General features: G+C 44.7%; 1 protein-coding gene across 3 annotated transcripts in view; it reads right to left on the minus strand.

Annotated features, from left to right (window-relative positions):
* Positions 1-20399, minus strand: part of mta2 (metastasis associated 1 family, member 2) — a 38690-nt gene extending 18291 nt beyond the window's left edge. The window contains exons 1-6 of one of the 3 annotated variants that reach the window (XM_080451243.1): positions 19813-20398; positions 10052-10119; positions 7918-8011; positions 2923-3040; positions 957-1020; positions 458-575 (exon numbers count right to left, since the gene is read on the minus strand). In XM_080451243.1, coding sequence (XP_080307369.1) covers positions 458-575; positions 957-1020; positions 2923-3040; positions 7918-8011; positions 10052-10119; positions 19813-19840 — 490 coding nt within the window. In that variant the 5' untranslated portion in view covers positions 19841-20398. Of the gene's footprint in view, positions 1-457; positions 576-956; positions 1021-2922; positions 3041-7917; positions 8012-10051; positions 10120-19812 lie in introns of all 3 variants that reach the window. The other 2 variants (XM_080451242.1, XM_080451244.1) reach the window with 2 other exon arrangements.
* Between the last annotated feature and the right edge of the window lie 541 nt (positions 20400-20940).

A 20940-nucleotide genomic window follows, 5' to 3' on the forward strand; every position in this document is an offset into this window, starting at 1 on the left:
GTTTACGTTAATGAGCAGCATGAAACAGCTTGACTGAAGCCGGCTCCGCGCAGCCCGCACTGGAGCGGAGGTTTCTTTGCGGGGGGGCGGACAGGGGAGTGGAAGTTTTTTGGGCATTTCATTCATTTATTTGTCCAAAAAATAAACATAAAATAAAGATTGTCCACGAGTCTTTGAGGCTCGAGTCGAGTCAAGTCTCAAGTCTTTGAGGCTCGAGTCGAGTCAAGTCTCAAGTCTTTGAGGGGCGAGTCAGAGTCGAGTCGAGAGTCTCGTTTTTGGCCACTCGAGTGCGACTCGAGTCCGAGTCCCTAACTCGAGTCCCCATCTCTGGCGTGTGTGTGTTTAAGTGACTTGACCTCGACCACAGCCGCTGCACTTTCAAAGTGGGACACATGATGGACAGCGTGGTCTGACTGAGAAAAGGTCAGAGTTCACCCCTCCCACCTTCAGGGCTCACCTTCGGCTAGTTTGTCTGGGATCTCGGCCTGGTATTTGGAGCCCACCCGAATTTCGCCCTGGTCGGCCAAGAGGGTCTTCTGTACGGGGTCGAACACCAACGAGTAGAAGAAGCAGTCCTGGACAGGGGGGAACAGCAGCACATAGAAAACATCAGCCAAAAGCACAACTGGATCAACAATTTTTCTAAATTGTATCTCCATTAGTGAAAAGGTTAATTGAATGAAAATCATAAATTTTATATACACTTTGCAATATCAAATGTCAATATTGGCATTAGGTCATTACAACAAGTGGTTCTTTAACGGTATTTAACCTGAATCTAGTTATTCTGAGGACATAATAATCTGATATATCACTCAGTTGAGAGCTCATAAAACGACACGCTTTTAAAGAAGACAGTTTTTCAAAGCAAAGTCAAGCACAGAGGAAGACAACGTTTACAATGTTTAGCAGCATCAGAGGTGCAGAGCTGAGAAGTGGTGCAGGACATGTCTTACCTCTTTCTCCAGGTAGCCAACCAAGACATCTGTTTCATTGAGGAGGGTGACATTACATTTCCCCCTGAGGAGACACACAGGAAAGACAGTTAGCCACATTCAGAGGCCAACAAGGTCTCTTCGTTATCAAAAACTATGCATCATGGATTCTGTCTTTATGAGACCGAACTTGGGGATGTAACTGCACATGCACTGGTACCAAACCATTTGGTACATGTCACGGAATCAGATAAATACAGTCTCGCATATGCTAAAACTTGTGCCTTGATTTATACTTGGTTGCGACTGACTTTAACTCTGTCCTTAAATTTGCAACTCTTGGGTTCCACCCGCTAACATTTTCCTTGGCAAAGTGTTAGTTGTAATCTCATGTGCCCTGGCCGTTCTCACAGAAACCTAACAGCCTAATCAGTATGGCAAAAGCAAATGATCCCATATCCTAAAAACCCGGTTTGGGAACATTATGGTTCCGCAGGGACATGCAGGGGGGGTGGGGGGTCATGGGTTTGTTCAACAGAAGTTATGTCACCATTTTACGTTTCTCATTTCTTTTGTTTTTCCGCCCATTGTACAGAAAATGCACTGAACCATGATCCACAAACCGAGGTATATACTGAACCATGAGTTTTATGAAGCATTTCACAATCACACACACTTGGACAGTGCAGGGAAGAGAGGCCGAAAACAGAGGGTAGGACAAGGAACAATGCAGGTCTTCAGCCGAACTTGATGGTATCAGGATGCACCCATAAAGATTTCTTTAACCACTTAAGGCCCAGATACTTCATTGACTAGGGTTCCCCAGGGGTATATACTTGGGTCGCCTGTTTTTTTCCCCCCTCTAGACCAAATGTCTTTTCTGAAAATAGCCGACAACATCAAATCTCTTTTCTGAAAATAGCCGACAACATCAAATCTCTTTTCTGAAAATAGCCGACAACATCAAATCTCTTTTCTGAAAATAGCAGACAACAAGCTCACAACGCATCCCCATGTGATGCATTGTGAGCTTGTAGATCTGGTATTTTCCCATTTTCACAGAATTTTCGCCTATTATGTCATGCCCAGAATAAGGGTTCATGTGGTTAACAACACGCACGCAAGTACAAACTATGTAAACACATGAACACAGCACTAAGCCAATGAGGGAATACAATATATGGCAGGTCAAGCTCTACATCAGCGGTCCTCAAAGTGGGGTCCAGGGACCCTCTGGGTTCTCTGAGGGACCTTACAGGTCTATGACTCTCGAGAGTTAAGGGGGTCTGAGAAATTAAGAGGTTTGAGAACCCCTCTTCTACGTCTTTGAACACACAGATTGTGAAAAGGTCTATCAAAGTGCAGCCAAAACATAAGTGAGTCTGTCCGTCTGTCAAGTGTAAATGGGTGTGATTACTGTGTGGGGAGTTACAGAGACGTGGTGACGGCCTGGCCTCTGTGGGGCCAGCTTTAACACATGGCTGACAGTGGCCAAAGACTGGACCAATCATGAGCTGCTTCGGTGTTTAACAGTTAATCGAACTGATCCATTTTAATTGATTATTTAAAAAGAAACAATACATTTATATGAAGTAATCGATTTTGTTTCCTCAAAAGGTTTTCGAAAGTAACAAAAATTGCCAATCAACAAGCTCACAATGCGTTCCAACACGTTGTGAGCTTGCAGATTGGCAGATTGACACTGTTGTACAACAAAGCTTAGTCGAAAAAAAACTTTTTTCATGTCACGTGTTGATTAATCGAAAGAGTTATCAATAGCATAATCGCTAAGAAAATAATTGATAGTTGCAGCCCCAGATATTCAGAAGTAGCTGATCCAATACTGGGTCTGTTTTTTTTATTTATTTGGATACACAGGAAGCTGGGATTGAGGCGGCGGGGAATGGGAGATACAGGAGGTAAGGCACTGGTTGGATTCGATCCCAGGTTCAGTTTAGGATACACAGGCCCAAACACTTGTTCTTACCTTATGTGAGTAGCAGGTAGAGATTCAAACTGTCGAGAGAGGAACAGTTCTCTGTGCTTGAGCTGGTGTTTCTGTTGTTCTGACACTGCTGGCTGCTTGGACTCCTCCTCGAAGTCTTCTGAAATGAACCAAACAGACACACGAGCATCAGCCTCAACCCTACTATATGAAATAAATCAACCAAATATAGGCGGAAATTAGGCGAAAATAGCCGATCTACCAGCTCACTTGTGAGCTGGTAGATCGGCCATTTTTTATATATAGGAAACAAAGGAAGGGGCCAACATCGTGGCCCAATTTCGGGTCCCTACCCCCTGGTTGAGAAACAATTCCAGGCTGCCCAAATGCAACATCACACTAATATATAATTGCACGGCGTTGGTTGCTGAGTGAAATGTGTTGCACGGGAAGCGGCGTCACAAACTTCTGCTGCTAGTGAATTCTCTCTGTGGAAGACATGTTCTCCATTTTCTAAATGCCCCAAATGCTACACCCATAAATGTAATCAAACAGTCACAGCAAATAACCAACCATCACGACAATTGCCACTGCAGATAAAAAGAGCCACTACAACCCCCCCCCCCCCCACCCACCCACCCTCCAGCCACTCAAAAGATATGGAGGAATGAGGGCGGCTGTATGTATGCGTGTGTTCGACCACTAGATTGCGCATTCCTAATTTCAGGCGGGTGCATAATTTGTTGCGAGGTGGAGTGGGGGAGGAGGAGGGGGGTGGGGGGGGGCTGGTCTATATCGCTCCATCTCCGTGGACTCCACCCCTGCACTCAGCCACAGGAAACCCTGTCAGTGAGACACAGAGAGAGAGGGCCGGGACCTCAGGCCACACCCCTTTCTGTTAACCCCTCCTGCCACCACCGCCACAACCCCCCTCCCCCCCCACACACACACACCCTCTCCCCTCCCTCCTCTTGTCCGGCTAGTCCCTGCCAGACAAAGTAGGAAACCCTGTGCACCAAACCTGAGGCGCCCATCCCCCCATCATGCACCCCCCATACACACACACATTAAAGAGGAAAAAAAAGCACACAGAGGGAGAGACAGGCAGGCACTCAAGACGCGCGTGCGCACACACATATATACACACACACACACACACACACGCAGCACACTCTCTCGCTCAATCTACAGTCACACGCATATGCATTAATACGCGTTTGTGCGCGTGCGCACACACGCACACACACTTTCTTCCACTGACAAAGACACAAGGCAAGTCGGAATTAACCCTTTGCGTGCCAGGGCCCTGCGGGACGCATCAAGGGCCTTTTGTTCTGAGCAGTGCAGTGTGGGGCTGGTTGATAAGCACAGAGACATACAGAAACAGAAAGAAGACAGGAGGGGAAGCGAGAGAGAAGACCTGTATCTGGCTTCAAGGGTCTAGGAGAGGAGGTGGGAGAGAAAAGACAGACGGGAGGGTTGGTCTCGTGTGTATATATACTGTACTGTATATATATATATATATATAATATATATAGGACGGTGTGATGAGAGGCAACGTGGGCGCCACAACCCAACAGAGAAGGAGGAAGCAACACAGAGCAGAAGAGAATAGTCCTCGAACGTTAACACACTACAAGCAGTAGTGTGTTTGTCTGCGTTAATAAGAGCAAACTACGCCAGGCGGCTAGACTGGATCCCAGAGGTGGCTAGACACAGCTTGGACTGGACTCCCAAACCACTTGAGGGTTTGTTGGTCGTTTGCTATCCCACTTTCTCTCTCTGAGCTCTCTCTCTCTCTCTCCCCGTGTCCTTCTCTTGGCGTCTCATCTCACTCTGTTCTTTCTCCCAACAGTTAGAGGACTCTCCAACCGTGTAGGTGACGTTGTTGACCCCCAGGCAGAGAGGACGGGACAGTACACCTGCATTGTCGCCTGGCGGCAGGATTCCATCCGTACGTTCAGGGAGCAGAGAGATGTTAGGGAACGAACGGGCTGATTGGCTGGCTGGCTGGCTTCGAAATGCCGAGAGGCCTCGTGGGTGTAAAATGGAGGGGTGTAATTGCTGGTGTTCGCTTTAGGGACTCGCCCCACCAAAGTTTGACTTTGTGGCCCTCGGCTTGCCTGGGTCGCCTCTCTCTCTCTCCCCACTATAGCTGAATTTCCGCCTGTTCTCCCAACTTGGATTCGTTGCGACCACAACTGGGGTTGTACTTGTGGGATTTGATGACCGCGTAGCCATACGCTTACGGTCCATGTAAATAAAAGTGGACATGATTTCAACAATCCAGCATGTCAGTTTTTTAACCCATTAACACCGGGAAAGTTTTTGCTTTGGCTATTCAAAAATAGCAGATATACAAGCTCACAGCACGTCCACTTCGTGCCAGGCTGCAAGCTTGTACATCTGCTATTTTTGAAATATTTTGAAAAATCTTGGAAGTGTGAGAAGTACTGATTTAGGCATTTGTAGAATCAGCCTTTAAACATTTAAACTAAAACATGAATGATTGGCTCAACCGAAGGTCGTTCAACTTCTTTCAGATAATTAACAGTTGACTTTAGAACATTTCTGCCCAACTAGGCTAAATGTGCAGTCCCGTGTGGATCCTGTCTTTATTAGACAGTACAACCAATGTCACGTCTCTCATCGGGCTGACATTGTGCTGTGACTACGCTGTTTTGTACATCGCCGCTGTCGGGGCGGAAACCTTGTACGTCCAAAATCATGTCTTTTTCAGGAAACCTGTGTTCCAATGGATCCAGTGCAGTTATTATTAAGTCACAAGCTCTTGTTAAAACTTTTCATTGGTTCAATATTTATAGAAGCCACAGATACACTTAACCACTCTCACTTTAAATAGCAGTGTGAGCTTGTAGATCAGCTACTGCTTTTGCGTGACACACTTACACGAAGTAAGGCGGGAAAAAAAACATTGAAGTTGAAATATGGAGATACAAGGTTTCTGCCCGACAGCAATGATATATAAATACACAAGTCCCCTATAGGCAATACACAAGTCCCCTATAGGCTTGGGTCAACATTAAAAAAAAAAGAAAAAGTTTCCCTTTCTTTTTCTGGGCCCCTCTGCCTATGCAGTGCGAGTACATGACTTCAGTTTGTGCTTCAGCTCCCAACAGACTGCCCTCACTGTGTCATCACGAATGACATTTTTAGAAAGACTGGACGCCGTCTTTGAAGGGAATGACAACTACCTGGGTGTACCACGTGAGTGACTATAGTGTACGAATCGCTAAATTTACACAGCTCGATACAAGGCGATGCAACGACGACGGCCAAACCAAGCAAACACAATTCAGATCTAGAGAGAATCTGGATGCAGCCGGTAACATCATGGTCTATTTATTACTCATCCATGTCAAACAACTTGAAACCCGTAAATACTTTGACCAAGGTCCCCCAGGGCTCTATACCTGGCCCCCCTCTTTCTTTGCCGAAAATAACCGATCTGCAACGTGAGCTAGTAGATCTGCTATTTTGTCAGAATGTTCGCCTATTATGACATGCCCAGAATATGGACTCTATAGGGTTCATGTGGTTAACCAGCATAAAGCATCACATCGTATACAAGAAGAGCTTGTGGGCGTTCAGGCTAGTTAAAGAAAAAGGAAGGGGAAAAAAAGAGGAAAAAAAGAAAAACATCAGCATTCCAAGCAGCCTTAATGCATCCATTTTGAGGTGTGTGTGTGTGTGTGTGTGTGTGTGTGTGTGTGTGTGTGTGTGTGTAACTGTGTGTGTGCGTGTGTGTGTGTGTGTGAGTCTTTGTCTGGAGCACTGCAGCCCAGAGGGAGGGTTCAGGGAGACGAGGAGGGGTGGTGGTGGTGGCTGGGGGGTAATGAGTGAATCTGATCAGGCCTCTCAGTGGTCTACGTGTCATTAGCACCACCTCACTACTCCCCCAGCCCCCACCCCCCCCCCCCCCCTTCCTCCCCCTTGGTCACACAAGGCAGAGAAGGCTCATCGACAACACAACTGGTGGGATGTGCCAGACAGAGCATTTCCTGACAGGGGGAACATGCAGTGTACAGAAGGGGAAGATCTGGCTGACACCTAGAAATGTGAGGTGTGTACCCTCAAGGGACCGTTGGTAACACTCAGACTGCTAAATCGAGCACCGCGCGACGAGACTTCCCGTAGAGACAGAGGAGCTCTCTGGCCGTTTGAGAAAAAAAAACAAAAAAACAGCCACACTGTGAAATTGAAATTGCGCGTCGCCGTAAATCTCCGCCGAGATGAATACTGGCGCGCCTCGCTTGACGGCAAACATTCCACTGTGTGGAAGAGACTTTTAAAACGCAGTCGTTTTTTAATGCAGTTGTAGTCTACTGGGAACTCATAATGAACATTACTTTTTTAAATCCTCCTGTTATAGAATCGTAGAAGATTATATGCAGGGCTATTCGCAGAATCAGAATTAACCGTATGAACCCAGACATCCTTATTCTGGCCATGTCATAATAGGCGAACAATCTGTGAAAATTGGGAGAGAAAGGCAGATCTACAAGCTCACAACGTGACACATTGTGAGCTTACATATCGGCGAAGAGATTCGGTATGGAGGGAAAAGGGGAGGGGAACAAGTACAGACCCCTGGGGGACCCCGGTCAATGAATTATATAGGGTTAAATGTACAACACTGGGCTTGCTGATGTTGGACCTAATGCACTTCACACAAAATTGCATTAAAGGAGCAATACATAAAATAATTAATCTGTAGTGATATAGAATCAAGCAGTCAATTAATCTGTAGTGATATAGAATCAAGCAGTCAATTAATCTGTAATGATATGGAATCAAGCAGTCAAAGGGAGATCTTGAGGCCCAGACCGCTGGCGTAGCGGTCCGGGCACCTAGGCTCAATGTAGCCTGACAGCGCATCCGAGTCCCGATCCTGACGGCCTTTGCTGCGCGTCACTCCCCATCTCTCTCATAAATGGCATAAATAGCACAAAACTAAATCTATTTAAAAAAGGGAGATCTTGGGAAGTCATGACTTAAGGATGGTAAAGTACTTACTTGCATTACTGTCAGCCAGAGTGTTGAGGTTGCCTGAGATGTCTCGCCTCCGGAAGAGACATACCACCTTGGCCTCTACATTTCCGTTGGCCGTCTAGTGGCAAAGGGAGAAACAGAGAATCGTTATTACCATTATTGCCATAATATCCTCCAACAAGTTCACCCCAAAACACAAACATGCTAGCCATCTACGAAAAAAGGCTTAGTACACATTAAACTATTTTTTGTTTAAAGGACTTAACTGTTGTTTCTGAATGTGGCTGCTCTCTCTGTCTAATCAGGCAACTAGGAATCTCAGGACTCTTTCATGACTTTATCACGATTTCATACAGCTTGTACTGAACTGCAAGAGAGTACTGTGAGGTCCCTGAGAAATGACGCACAACTTGACAAAGCAAGGGGGCATCCGGGTGGCGCAGGGGTAAACTCCCTGCACAACACCATGGAGACTTGGGTTTGAATCCTCCACGGTGAAGCCGTCTGGCCGGGCACTCCAAAGAACACAATTGGCCATGTGCATTAAAAAACAAAATGTAAACAAAGAAAATAGAAAACAAGCAGCCTAAGCGCAGATTCGTTTTTTTCACTGCGATGCGTTGTGGGAGTGTAGAGCGACTACATGCTTAACCCGTAACTACCATGAGGTAGCCAACGAGACATTTAGGGTATACCCGTGCCGTAGGTAAAATAAAATGTATATATATATATATATATATATATATATATATATACACTGTATACAGAGATGCAATGAATGACAGTTGACAGAATTTTGGCGGGTGCTGGTAGCACTGCCAGCACTGGTGGAGAGGGTAATAATAACATGGAGGAAGCGGTGAGGACATGCCGCGGGCTCCGCCGACTCCGCTGAGCTGCTGCTGCTCTGCTCACGGCAGTTGCGTCGGGTATGCGCTGACCACCCCACATTCGGGCCCAGTGTTGGCTTGTTACGCCACTGTCTCAACATCCTGTTGTAGGTGAACTTGTACATCAAGCTGGCTCACGCCATGTAAACAGGGGATAGGCAACCTATGGGCCACACGGCTCAGGAACTGTCGGTTCCCACTTCCCAACACTACTTACTGGTATTACACAGAGAAAGGCACTGAAGCACACATCTTCTTTTCAATATTTAATTAGGTAAAACACGACAAACGTTTCAATGGTACCTGTGTCTTCGTCACAGTCAAAACTCTGGTAGTTAAGTGATGTAACCCATGAAATCTTTAATGATCTGTACGTTCACTACTGAGACGGCCAGGATTGTTAAATGAGTGTCTGTAATATACAGCCCATCTCCATCCAGCAGGAGATGGGGATTTTTTCACACAGGTCAGTATAACATCTGAGCACAGATGTGATACCGATAAGTTAACGTCAACTCATGATCCCCCCCACACCCCAAAAAAAAAACATGATTATCAATAATCATGATTAATAATTGTGATTACAATATTTAACAGAATAATCAGGATGATCATTGTCGCCATAATCATGCAGTGCTACTATTGCTGCTTCATGATACCCCTTCAGCCTGCTCAGCGACCCATTAGCACTGGGGAAGATGGAGTCCTCCTGGTTGCTCACTGTAAGAGTGTTATATAAATGAGCTTAATCCTTTGACTGGGAAACAAGCCTGTGTCATACACCACTGCCGCTTGCTGCTGGGTTATATAAGTGCCTCCTGTACTGCCGTCTAGTTATTTGCCTAGACACTGCTAACCAGTGCTGGTCACACACCACGCAAACGGCAGCCGAGTGAGCATGTCGGTTATTTAACTGGAAGAGTGAGTGTCTGAAGCAGTGGGTCGTGACCCCGAAGCGGGTCGCGAGACATTTTCACAGGGTCATAGCCCAAAGAACATTTTGGTTACGTGGGAATGCCGTTATCTGGTACGTTGGGTCATGACTTCAGGGAGGTCAGATGTGGGTCGCAAACAAAACCAGCTGAGAAGCGCTGCGTTAGAGGACATGTTGCTAGAACACAGTAGGTACCAACTTGGTCTGTCATTACCGCTGCCATGTGTTAGAAAGGAAACTTGCAAACAAGGTCACATACAGTTAATATGAACTACATGATAAAAGTCAGAGTCAGCAAGTACATGAAGTTAGGTGACAAGGACAAATTACTAACCTTGTTGAGTTCTTCTATTCTGCGAATCAGGTAAGGGTTGCTGGAGGAATTCTCAAAGTACACGTAGTCTGGAGGAGAAAGAGGACACACACACATGAATATCAGTGCACAATTTTGGACATCTTATGTTGTTGTAAACTTCCATGTGGCGTGTGTGGAATTTGGACTCTGGCGGTGTCCACAACCCATCAAAACAATGTTGGTAACTAAGAAGTGTGCTGCATACGAAACCTAACGATTATATGAGGCCCCTGAAGATCGGAGGCCACACTTAAATGACAGGTGACACCATGTGGCTCAAAATTAACTTTACTTGGTAGCACTCGCTGGCATACCCAACTTCAAAGAGTAGCACCAGTAAAAAGGTAGGAGCACCCACCAAAATGTAAGGTTGAAGCTATCCGTCTGTCTTTTGTGCACGCCCACACCCAGGGTCAGATTGGACTGAAACTTTGCATAGCAGTGTGTTATGAGAATTTCATAGGCAAGGTCAAATGTTTTTTAAATCTTTAATTATTTTATTCAGGAAGTCAATGGAGAGACATATGGAGGTGTGTGGAACTCTATATTTGGAGATCAATATGAGAAATATCAGTACTTAGGAAATCCCCACAGTTTCAACACGTACACAAAAATAACACTTTCAGCCTATTTCACACATGCAACACCAGGCAAGGTAGTTAATTGGAGTGCTAATATACAAGTAAAAACAAGAAAAGTAGCCTTAGGCCACCACTGGGGCCTAGAGAAATGTCTTGGGAGCAGAATTTAAAATATGGTCTCCAAGTTCAAGTTTTATTAGAAATCATTGCATAATATGAATTATGACTTATGGCTCTCTGTCCCATCATCATCGAACGTCTCCATAGGACGACCCTCAACACACTGATTCCAATCACATCTACAACTGTGTTTATTTGTTCACTTAAAGTCTGATAGCCCATTTGTTTAATATAACTGGAATGTGAATCTGACCCTACATAGTGACTCTACCTACATTCACAATGTATGTAAATGGTGGAATAAAGGGTTCTTCTGAGCAAACATAAAGCGTAGAAATGTTATGAGAAGAGGATGAAGGAAGATCGTCCATTGGAATGCCTGCACAGCGGGACTCAACACTCACTAACATCCCTCCCTGCTACATCATTACAATGACCAAACCATATCCAATGCTAAAGAGCACCTATTTACTTACATACAGAGTAAAGCTCACAAAACACAGACTGAGTGCACCAACTACCAAATGTACAGAGAAAGGGACTGGGGGGGGGGGGGGAAGGATGCAGCATAACAATTATGTTTCAAAGCTCACACAGACATTTCAGGAGCATATGCTACTTGCGAGCCCTGAAAACCGCTACTAAATGTCTCTTCCCTTTTATGCATTTCTCAATAGACATTGACTGGCCTCAACCAATTCTATTAAGCAGCACTGTGGTGACTCAATATACATCGACTTGGGCCTCAACCTATTCCATTGAGCAACAAAGGTGGTAGTGACTCACCATACTTTACATGCCATTCAGTTCAACAACCACAGCTAACCCACCCCAAAAGCACAGCTTGCCAATACTGCAGCACCAGGCCAGCCCATACCGTGACAGCTCTCCAATTAACAATGAATGTAGGAGATGAAAAAAACAGATCAATACAAATATGATTAAAGAGAGCAGCCTGGTGCTGTGCCTGATCTGGAATGGTTACCAGAGCATCAGATCACACTCTGACTCCACCCATCTCAGTAACAGTTACTTTCCCCAGGCAGTCAGGTTGCTACACAGCTGACATACCCATATGCACCGCACATTGTTGTATAATATGTAATGTTATCTTCACGTGTACAGTATATTGTGTAATGTATGCAATGCATACGTGTGCACTGTGTACATGTGCAGTCTGTGCAAGTCACTCTGCAGTGTGTGCTTTGTGTTAAGGCAGAGATACAAATCCTTTACCTTTATTTTTTTAATACACAACATTAATGTTGAACATGAACGATGAATAATGTTGAACTTGAACGATAATTCATCATACCTGTGCAGTGGCAGGACTCATCCATACTAATAGAAACCACCCTGGTCACTCTGCACAGAGACCAATGAACCAGCTCTACTCATAACATGTCAAATGATTATAATAGGGATGTCAATAATGGTTAGCTTTGCAATTCATTATTTGGTTAATTAACGGTTAATAATCTGAGGTTAATGAGGTAGCCTATACTGGCGGTGGGGTGGGGGTAATTCACATAATCTAAAATTCATATGTCCTGGGGAGTCAAGTGACCCAGGCTACTGGCCGCTTGTAGGCCAGTCTACAGATTCTGGTGTCAGACTGGTGAGTGTGATGCCATAAGCCTTATGCGCTGTAGTACAACAATGTCACATGCCAAAAAGAACAGATCTTAGCTTGTAGATCTGTTCTTTTTGGCATACGAAACCTTGTGCTGTTAAGCAGAAATTCAGCTTCAGGTTTGCTGCCGAGAACAGCCACTCCGAGGACAGACTTCCCCGGCACATATTAATAGCGTCTGGTAGGTAGCCTAGCCAGTCTGGGGAATTGGAGGCTGTTAAGTTTTCACCATTCTAATGGATTAGTTTCCATCTCTTCACGTTCTATATTTTCTTCTTCCATGGATATGGAACGAGAAAATAAACGTTTAAAACACTTCCGTGCTAAAACGGCTCATGCTCAAAAGACGCACGCACCTGGGTTGAACCCTACGGGCACGCCCATGCGCGTTCTTCGCTCGTGCATGAGCCGGTTTAGCTTCCGGGTGTTTTAAAGTTCATTTTTTGAATTTTTATATCGTTTTGCTGTCGTTGCGTGGAGTCTTTGATTAATTCCGTTCATCAAGTTCTTTCTTAATTTTTCGATTCTGGATTTGTTAAGTAATGTTTTACTAACTAACTAACTAAAATTCTCAGTGAGTCAAAGACATAGGTAAACTATAGAAATAGTCATTTCTTGGATGAACTATTCCTTTAAGTAGCTCTCCACTACTTACTGGCCCATTTTCCTTGGAAGTAGTAGTAGTTTAGTTATATCCGAGGAGCAGCCGCATCGCGTTTTTATTCACATCCCCATTATATTCAAACTTCCAGCATGGATGGACACCAGATGATTTTTGGGCCTGGTTCAACCATGGCAATGTTTTGGTCCAATGACCACCAATGTTGGTCATGTAGAAGAGCTCCAATGCGTTTTAGGGACATTTGCAGGTCACAGTGAAGGCCACGAGGCCAGCAGGCTGGCTGAGAGCAGCATGAGAGTCTGATGAACAAGCAATCTGTGCAACAATCAACATTTTGCTACAAAACACACTGACAAATTATATCAACATCATCTCATTTCAAACCACTAACCCAGTTCAGCCACACAAAAAATATTGAGAATAAAAGTAAAAAAAGGAAGGGGTGCATATGTCCGTAAATGACACCATTAGGGCTGTCCAGTATTGAGCAAAGCCGTAACGGAGTCAAATAGCCATCAACTGCAGTCACTGGTCTAATGTTGGCAAACGTGCTTTTTTCTGCTCCAACAGTCACTTGCATACAAATTCAAACACTGTTTGGGGATTCTATTCTTTTCCAAATATCTGACTGTCAAATTACTGCCAAAAAGGGGCTCATGATTTCCAATTACCATTCCTGGTGAAAAGACTATTTTGCTGCTGGTGAAAAGGCCATTTTACTGCTTACAACTGCAACGAATGACAATTTTATTATCCATTAATGTGTCAATTAATTTGTTGTGAAAGCTTTTTGATTTAAAAAAAAGGGGAAAAGAATATATTGCTCCTCTTTACGCCTCACATTTCAGCTCTCTCGCCGTCCAGCGTTTTTGGCGGAGTGCCCCGGGCGCTTCAAGCAGAAAATAGTTCAACAATTGGAGAGGAGCCTCGCTCATCAATGTCACGTTTGATCCTCCTGGCTGAGCCCGACCACCCCGTCATGTACAACCTGACTTTGAATCATAACCACAACATGTTTACCGTTATTTCAGATAGGCTATTAGTGTTAATAACGCAGATGATCATTCGAATACAGGAGAGGTTGATAGGTTCGACTTCGAACACTAGGTGGGTGTCAATAAATGGTCCGTGCAATTAGTAAGAAGCGATCTGGATTGATATCCAAAAGTGCTCCTCCACTCAAAAACGCTTTCTGTGGACACGGCCCCTAATGCTGCCGGAAAAGGCTATGATAAACGACAATTTAATGCATTATTGAGGGACTGCATGATAATCTCTAATAGGATAGTGGTTTAAAAAAGGTATGGCTTCCAACATTGGAGTGTACAAAACAATCTAATTATTGTAGCACCACTAACCTATAGCGATAGCTGATAGCAATTTTTTAAGGTGAATTGTGCTTGTGAACACTCAGGCATGTTCAGTTCAGCGCTGGGCATCAAGTATGAAACAGCTTGTTGTCGCGCAGCGTCTGGTATTCCCACAGACAGGGACAAGGTGGTCGGCTTGCTTACATCATCAGCCTGCATCATCACATCCATAGGGGCAGAGGGATGCAGTCAGACACAGAGAACATTTCTTGCTCTACTTACGGTGGTGAGTCTCGCTACAGCAGCAACATCCCTGGATAACAACAGAGGAACGCACCAGCACAGATGTTACGCAACACTGATGTGGACCACGGAGAGGGGCATCACACTCTCATCCTTTTGTCTCTCGCCCAAACGACAAGAGGGGGAATCTGAGTGACCTTCAATCATAAGCTCCGTTTGCATTCATCCCCTTCCCTTCATCCCTCCCGATTAGCCATGTTGCAGCGCTGGTGTCCAGTGGGACAAATTAAAAGCGCGGAGCTGTCCCACTAGCACTGTGGGGCAACCGCCATCTGACTCCAAACCGAGTGCATCAGTGAGAGGCAGAAGAGGGAGCCTAGTAGATCAATGGAGCAGGGAGAGACAAGCACACTGGCCTTTGATAGGGATCACACAGGCTGCCCCTTGTTAGATACACACACACCTCAGCTTAACACACTCCCCACATTCGTCAGCACAATCGACACCGGGACTTCAAAACGGTTCCGAAGAGGTTCTCAGTGGACCTTTCAAGTGCAATACATGCTGAATAAATTAATCTAACAAAATAATTTGGGACCCAGAGAACAGGTTGAGCTTTTCTTGAGTGTTTGCTGTGGTCGTGTGCAGCTGAAGTGGTGCAGTGTGCGATGTGCTTGAGGGTGAATGAGGAGGAGAGTGTGCACAAAGACAGGAGGAAGCCCTTTGACTAATCTCTGGGGAGGATAATGATCTTACACGTACTGCCAACTCTGTGTTCCTCTGGGTCCTTTAATATGGGCACTCGCTGACGCAAAGCTGATAACTGTCAGCAAATGCCGCGAAAGAAAGGCTTAGGTTCCATTATTGAAAGAACAACATTTATACGTGGACACATTCACAAACCTCCTGACAAATAATGCAATTTGCAGATAACCAGCACAGCCACAGGCCCATCCAGGATGGGGGCAAAGAGCAAAAACAAAACATTGAAATTTGAAAATGCCCCTTAAAATCTGAAGGAATAAACGGAAAATTGCCCTCTATCTGCAAAAATGTTACATTTATTAGTTCAGATTGTTAGGTAAGCAGAATTTCCCCCCCATTTTTTTTACATATATAATTATGTGACCCCAAATTCTATAACCCAAATCCCCACATTTGATTTTTTTTTTTGAATAAAAGCACAACGGTGAGAGAACCCGTTCCAGCACTCCCATATTCAGATACAAGGGAGGACAAGACCAACACCATGAGATGTGCCAAAGCCACAAAACACTCAGAAGATGTTTATCAGTGGCAGCTTTTAACGTCTAAAAATAATTTCAATGCCCTCTAATTTCATTTGGCTTCATTTATAATGCAGTATGGTGCATCACTTCCCGCACAAATATTAGCTCTAGTCAGGGAGAAGCAGTTACAGCTACAGGTATGTGACATAAACATGTTTTCCAGTGCTGGGGTCAATCACATGAGGTGGTCCTCTCAAGGACTTCTCCAGCCAAAACAAATCTATGCTAATGCAGAGCTGTCTGGACTTTGGGATCATCATATCAGAGCACAATGCTGCTGGCAGAGCATCTAAAGGCCCATAACCCAAGGCCTACATGTAAACGCTAAAATGAAAGAAAAATTAATAAAACGCATGGGCCACGAGAACAGCTACAACACAACTGGACAACTGTCTAGACCTCTACTGAAGTGATGTGACGCTGGCTTACTGAAGTTGTCTTTTTTATCATCAACAATTGGAAAATGCAGCCTTGGGCTGATATCAAACTTTACCAATAATGTTCATCGAGTCATGTGGATGGGGACACGATCAGCCTCAAGACTCTACTCTTGTCAGACATAAATGCTTTACCATTAGATTAACATGATTACTCTATAGCTTTCTCTTTATTGCTTGGCATTTTACAGTCCAGAGCTGAATGGACATAAACCATGGCAGTAAAATGCACCCATACCGGTGGCTTGAGTAACTACATGTCATGACTTCTCTCCCAGTAGACCACTGCCATGGTTCATTGTGCCCCCTTCCAAAAACTACTGTGCACCTTTAGCTGCATGCCAAGTGTGCATTTTGAACCATTGCAGATTTGATGGTCTCACTCACAATAAACGTATGCAAGATGGGATATCGACATGGGAAGCGCCTCTGCTCAATATACTATATCCCTCATTTACTTGTGTTTATTTTGGCAGGTGCATTTGCTTTTGTTATCACATTATTAGCAATTTACCACTCACCGTTACAATGTGGAGTAATTACAAATCAATTAGCGAGTCATTATATAAGTACACGCTTGTTCTTAACAGGCTTAATGTAATTTTACACAGGCTAAATTAATTGTTATGCTGCCGTAAAATTGAATTCACCACATTCCCCAACAGCCCTTGTATTTCACATTCCATCATGTTCTGTCAACTTGGGCTTAACCCTTTCAGTGAGAGCTCGGTTTGAATATTTGCTTCATATTATTTTCTTTTCACCTTTGCTGAGCAACACCTCATCTCTACGCAGCGACGGAACAAAAGATTAAGAATATGCCTTTAATGGCTTCCTTGTGTGCCTGTGACCACTCCGAGGGAAAGTTCCCCCAGGAGGCCAGTGGACGGTATACAAGACGGGCTCATATAATAAGTCCTTTGTGAGGTGAGTGAGGTGCTCGGAAGGGCAGCCTGTAGGGTGCTGAATGTATGGCCAGAGGGCGCCGGAGTCAGACATGCTGGAAAGGGCCATCTGCAGTGCCAAATAATGCCATGGGCCTTGTCTCAAGGCCAAGAAAACTGGATCGAGGAGGGGGAGGGGCCAGGTAGTAGAATATACAATTAGTTTAGACTGAGTAACAGGATTTAAAAGTTTCAAGTACCTCTAATGATGCTATTGAAATCACAAATACTGTAACCTGTTATACTTCATATTTCAGTGCCTTTTCTATAGCACTATTATTATTATTATTATCATCGCGTATACAGCTTAGTTAATGACTGCGATTAAATATTCTATCAGCTTTGTAACCAAGAGAATTAAGTCTTATTGAAGTGAGATTGTGTGCATAGTGCAGACAGAAAAATCCCAAAGTGCAGGTGAAACGGTTGTTTACATTAAGCGTAGGACAATTGGTACAGCCTTTTCAAGCGCACCATTTAATCATCATGACCTAAATAAGCTACTCTTTGGGGAACCTTACACAAGATGAACCTGACAGCACACCTCATTGTACAAACAGCAGCCATGTACAGCAGATAATTTTCATTGACGACCCATTCATATTGCGATGCATGTATATATACAATTTTATTATTATTACCGTACTACTACTTGTGAGTCTCTACTCTGTTTCGTGCCTACTGTGGTGCTGCGATAACACCAGGTCCATCTACCTACTCTCAAGGAATGAGAAGGAATCAATGGGCTAGCCTCCTAGCTGTTTCAGCAAGACATGTCAGACTCACCAATATTAAAAAAGTGAACACGAGATCATGTGGATAAGTCCCATTTTAACAAGCAAGCCTACATGTATAAACCACTTCTCAGCCACTACAAACCACTGACACATGATCTCAACGCTACTCCCAGCTACCACAGTGTGTGTACTGTGGGGTCGCCTGCCAAATACTACAGATTTACAAGCTCAGAGAGGAGTAGATCTGTTATTTTTTTGGCGAGCAACACCCTCGTGCTAAGGAGTAGAATAGATCTTTGAAATATGACTTATGCCCGGGGTCTTCAACAGGGGGTCCGGGACCCCTAGGGGATCCTCAAAGTTAATACAGGGGGTCCTCCAAATCTTTGTGTGATAGGATTCTGAGGGGAGGGAGAGGAACATGAGCCAAAAATAGCCGATCTACAAGCTGTGGCAGAGGTTTGGTGTAGAGGGGAAAAAAGAGCTAACCACAGAGCCAGCGGTCAAATTAAGTATTTAGGCTTTAGGTGGTTAAATGTCTGAAAATTAGACATTAACATGAATTATTGAGGAAGCCAATGTATTAAACAAAAAAAAACAACATTAATTTGTACAACATTGATGACAGTGCTGTCAAACAAGTCAATGAAGCTATCTATGGACTCTATGAAAAAGTGTAATCTGCAACACAGTTTTAAAAAATAAGGGGTTCTGCAACACAGTTTTATATAATAGTGGGGGTCCCTGCTTCATCTCTCTCTCTCAACTAAGGGGTCCTTGGCCTGAATAACGTTGAAGACCCCCGACTTATTGGGACACGAGCACCGGGGTGGCCGTCACATTCCAGGAAGTAGACGGGGCCGGGTGGGTGACAGAAGGTGACAGTTAACTATTCCCGCGAGGGACAGTCGTCTGTCTGGTTCAAACTCTACCGGTAAAAGCACGGATGAGTTCCGTGTCGCTGCACACAGCACAATGTCACCAATCAAAGTCTAAAATGGCTTGAAAATAGATATTATGTTCTGAGGGACTCAAATGGATCTTAAATATAGTTCTACACAACACATAAGTCATACATTCGGTCTGTTTTGTTATGTGAGAAAACACTCCAAGGGTTTGGAAGGCAACACATTGGTTCTCGTATTTAAATGGTCGCTTACATCTCGTCTTATAAATGACACTCTCAAACTGACATCAAATGTTGTCTTAAAATGTAGAACTTCCTCCAACACACGTCTGTAGCATTTTTAGCTCCTACTGTACGTACGTAGTATACCTGCTGCCCTAAACCGCTTCATACAATGTGGGGGCTAGCCAGCTAGCTAAGCTAGCCGGCTGCTATAGCTAACTTTTGTTAGCCCCCCCAGCCAGGCTAACTACTACTACTTAGTCGCGCGAGCCTCTTATCTGGAAAAAAATGACGTGATTTCACCAACCGAAAAAGACGAAAGTGACGTCACGTCGTCACTTTCGGTCGCAAAGCACGTCATTTGTTGCCCGTGTGACGCGACGAAAAGAAGGGAGCATAGCTTGTTAGCATTAGCTCGCTAATTAATAAAGCTGCGCGAGGGAGCCCCGTTGCGCGAGCGGCGAGGATGATGAAGTCGCTCCAAAAAAAAAAAGAGAAAAAAGAACAGATCTACAAGCAACTGACGCGTCGCATCCGCCACACGTCGATAGCTTGTAGATCTGTTCTTTTTTTTTTTTTGGCCAGCGACACCGCCGTACTACGGCATTATATATAAACTAGGCCCCTGATTCAAGCAGCACGCTGGACGCTTCAAATAATGTCAAACACATTCTCTCCCTCTCTCTCTCTCTTACCTCCCACTCGGTACATGTTGGCCGCCATTCTCCCGTGGAAAAAAAAACCCTTCTATGAAAACACCGTGGAGTGGACCCCGGGATTCCCTCCCTCCCTCCGCGTCAAAAAAATAACTCGCTTATGTTTTTTTTTATATCCTTCATTTAGTCGTTGAGAATATAAACCACCCGCCGCGCCGAGGAGGAAGGAAAACAAAAGCCGGCTTCGCTCTCTCCTCTCTCTCTCTCTGGTCTCTCAACCCCCCGGCGGCACGACAACCGCCCGGCCAAAAAAAAAAGAGGGTTATAGCCTAAAAAAAAAAAAAAAAGTTTAAAGTTTTTTTTTCTCCCCCGATCCCGTCGTTCCGTTAACGTTGAAATCCCCTATGTGTCCCCTTTTGTTCCGATCCTCCTCTTCTTCTTGTTCTTCTTCTTCAACGACCTCTTCCCTTCCCTCGTCTTCCTCACTTCACTCACAACGCATTCACACTTGCAGGCAGGCACGCACGCACACACACACTACAGTCGCACACACACCACCGCCGCCACCACCACACACAGCCCTTGATAGCCTGTCTCTCTCTCTCTCTCTCTCTCTCTCTCTTTACTCCACCACTCTTCCTCCCTCATCCTCCGCTCCCAGCTTCATCCTCCTCTTCATCACCACCTCTCCGTTCGACACACACACACACACACACACACACACACACACACATACGCACGCGCGCACTGCCCCCCCCCTCCTCCTCCTCCTCCACTGTTGGTTAACGTCATCTTCGGAAATTATAGTCGGGAATCTCCGACACACACACATATGATATACACGCACGCGCGCGCACACACAAAAATACATTGAGTTGTATCATACGAAATTATACTTTTATTATTGGGCCTTGCCGTATAGGCTCAAGTCCAAATAATGGGATTAAACATAAATGCCACTACTTTATTGTTTGCATGTCTCTACGGTGGCCAGCAATGTGTTCATCTAATAGCATATACATTAAATACAGTGTAGAAGCCTATAATACACTTATACTGACACATAAAAACGATATTGTGCATATTTTGCTACCATTTCAGTAGGATGTTATGTGTCTTTAATTGCAAATGTTACTCTATTCGACTTCTTTAACTGGAAGCAACTCC

Source organism: Gymnoscopelus braueri, assembly GCF_963280865.1.
Source record: "Gymnoscopelus braueri genome assembly, chromosome: 15".
NCBI classification, from domain to species: domain Eukaryota; kingdom Metazoa; phylum Chordata; class Actinopteri; order Myctophiformes; family Myctophidae; genus Gymnoscopelus; species Gymnoscopelus braueri.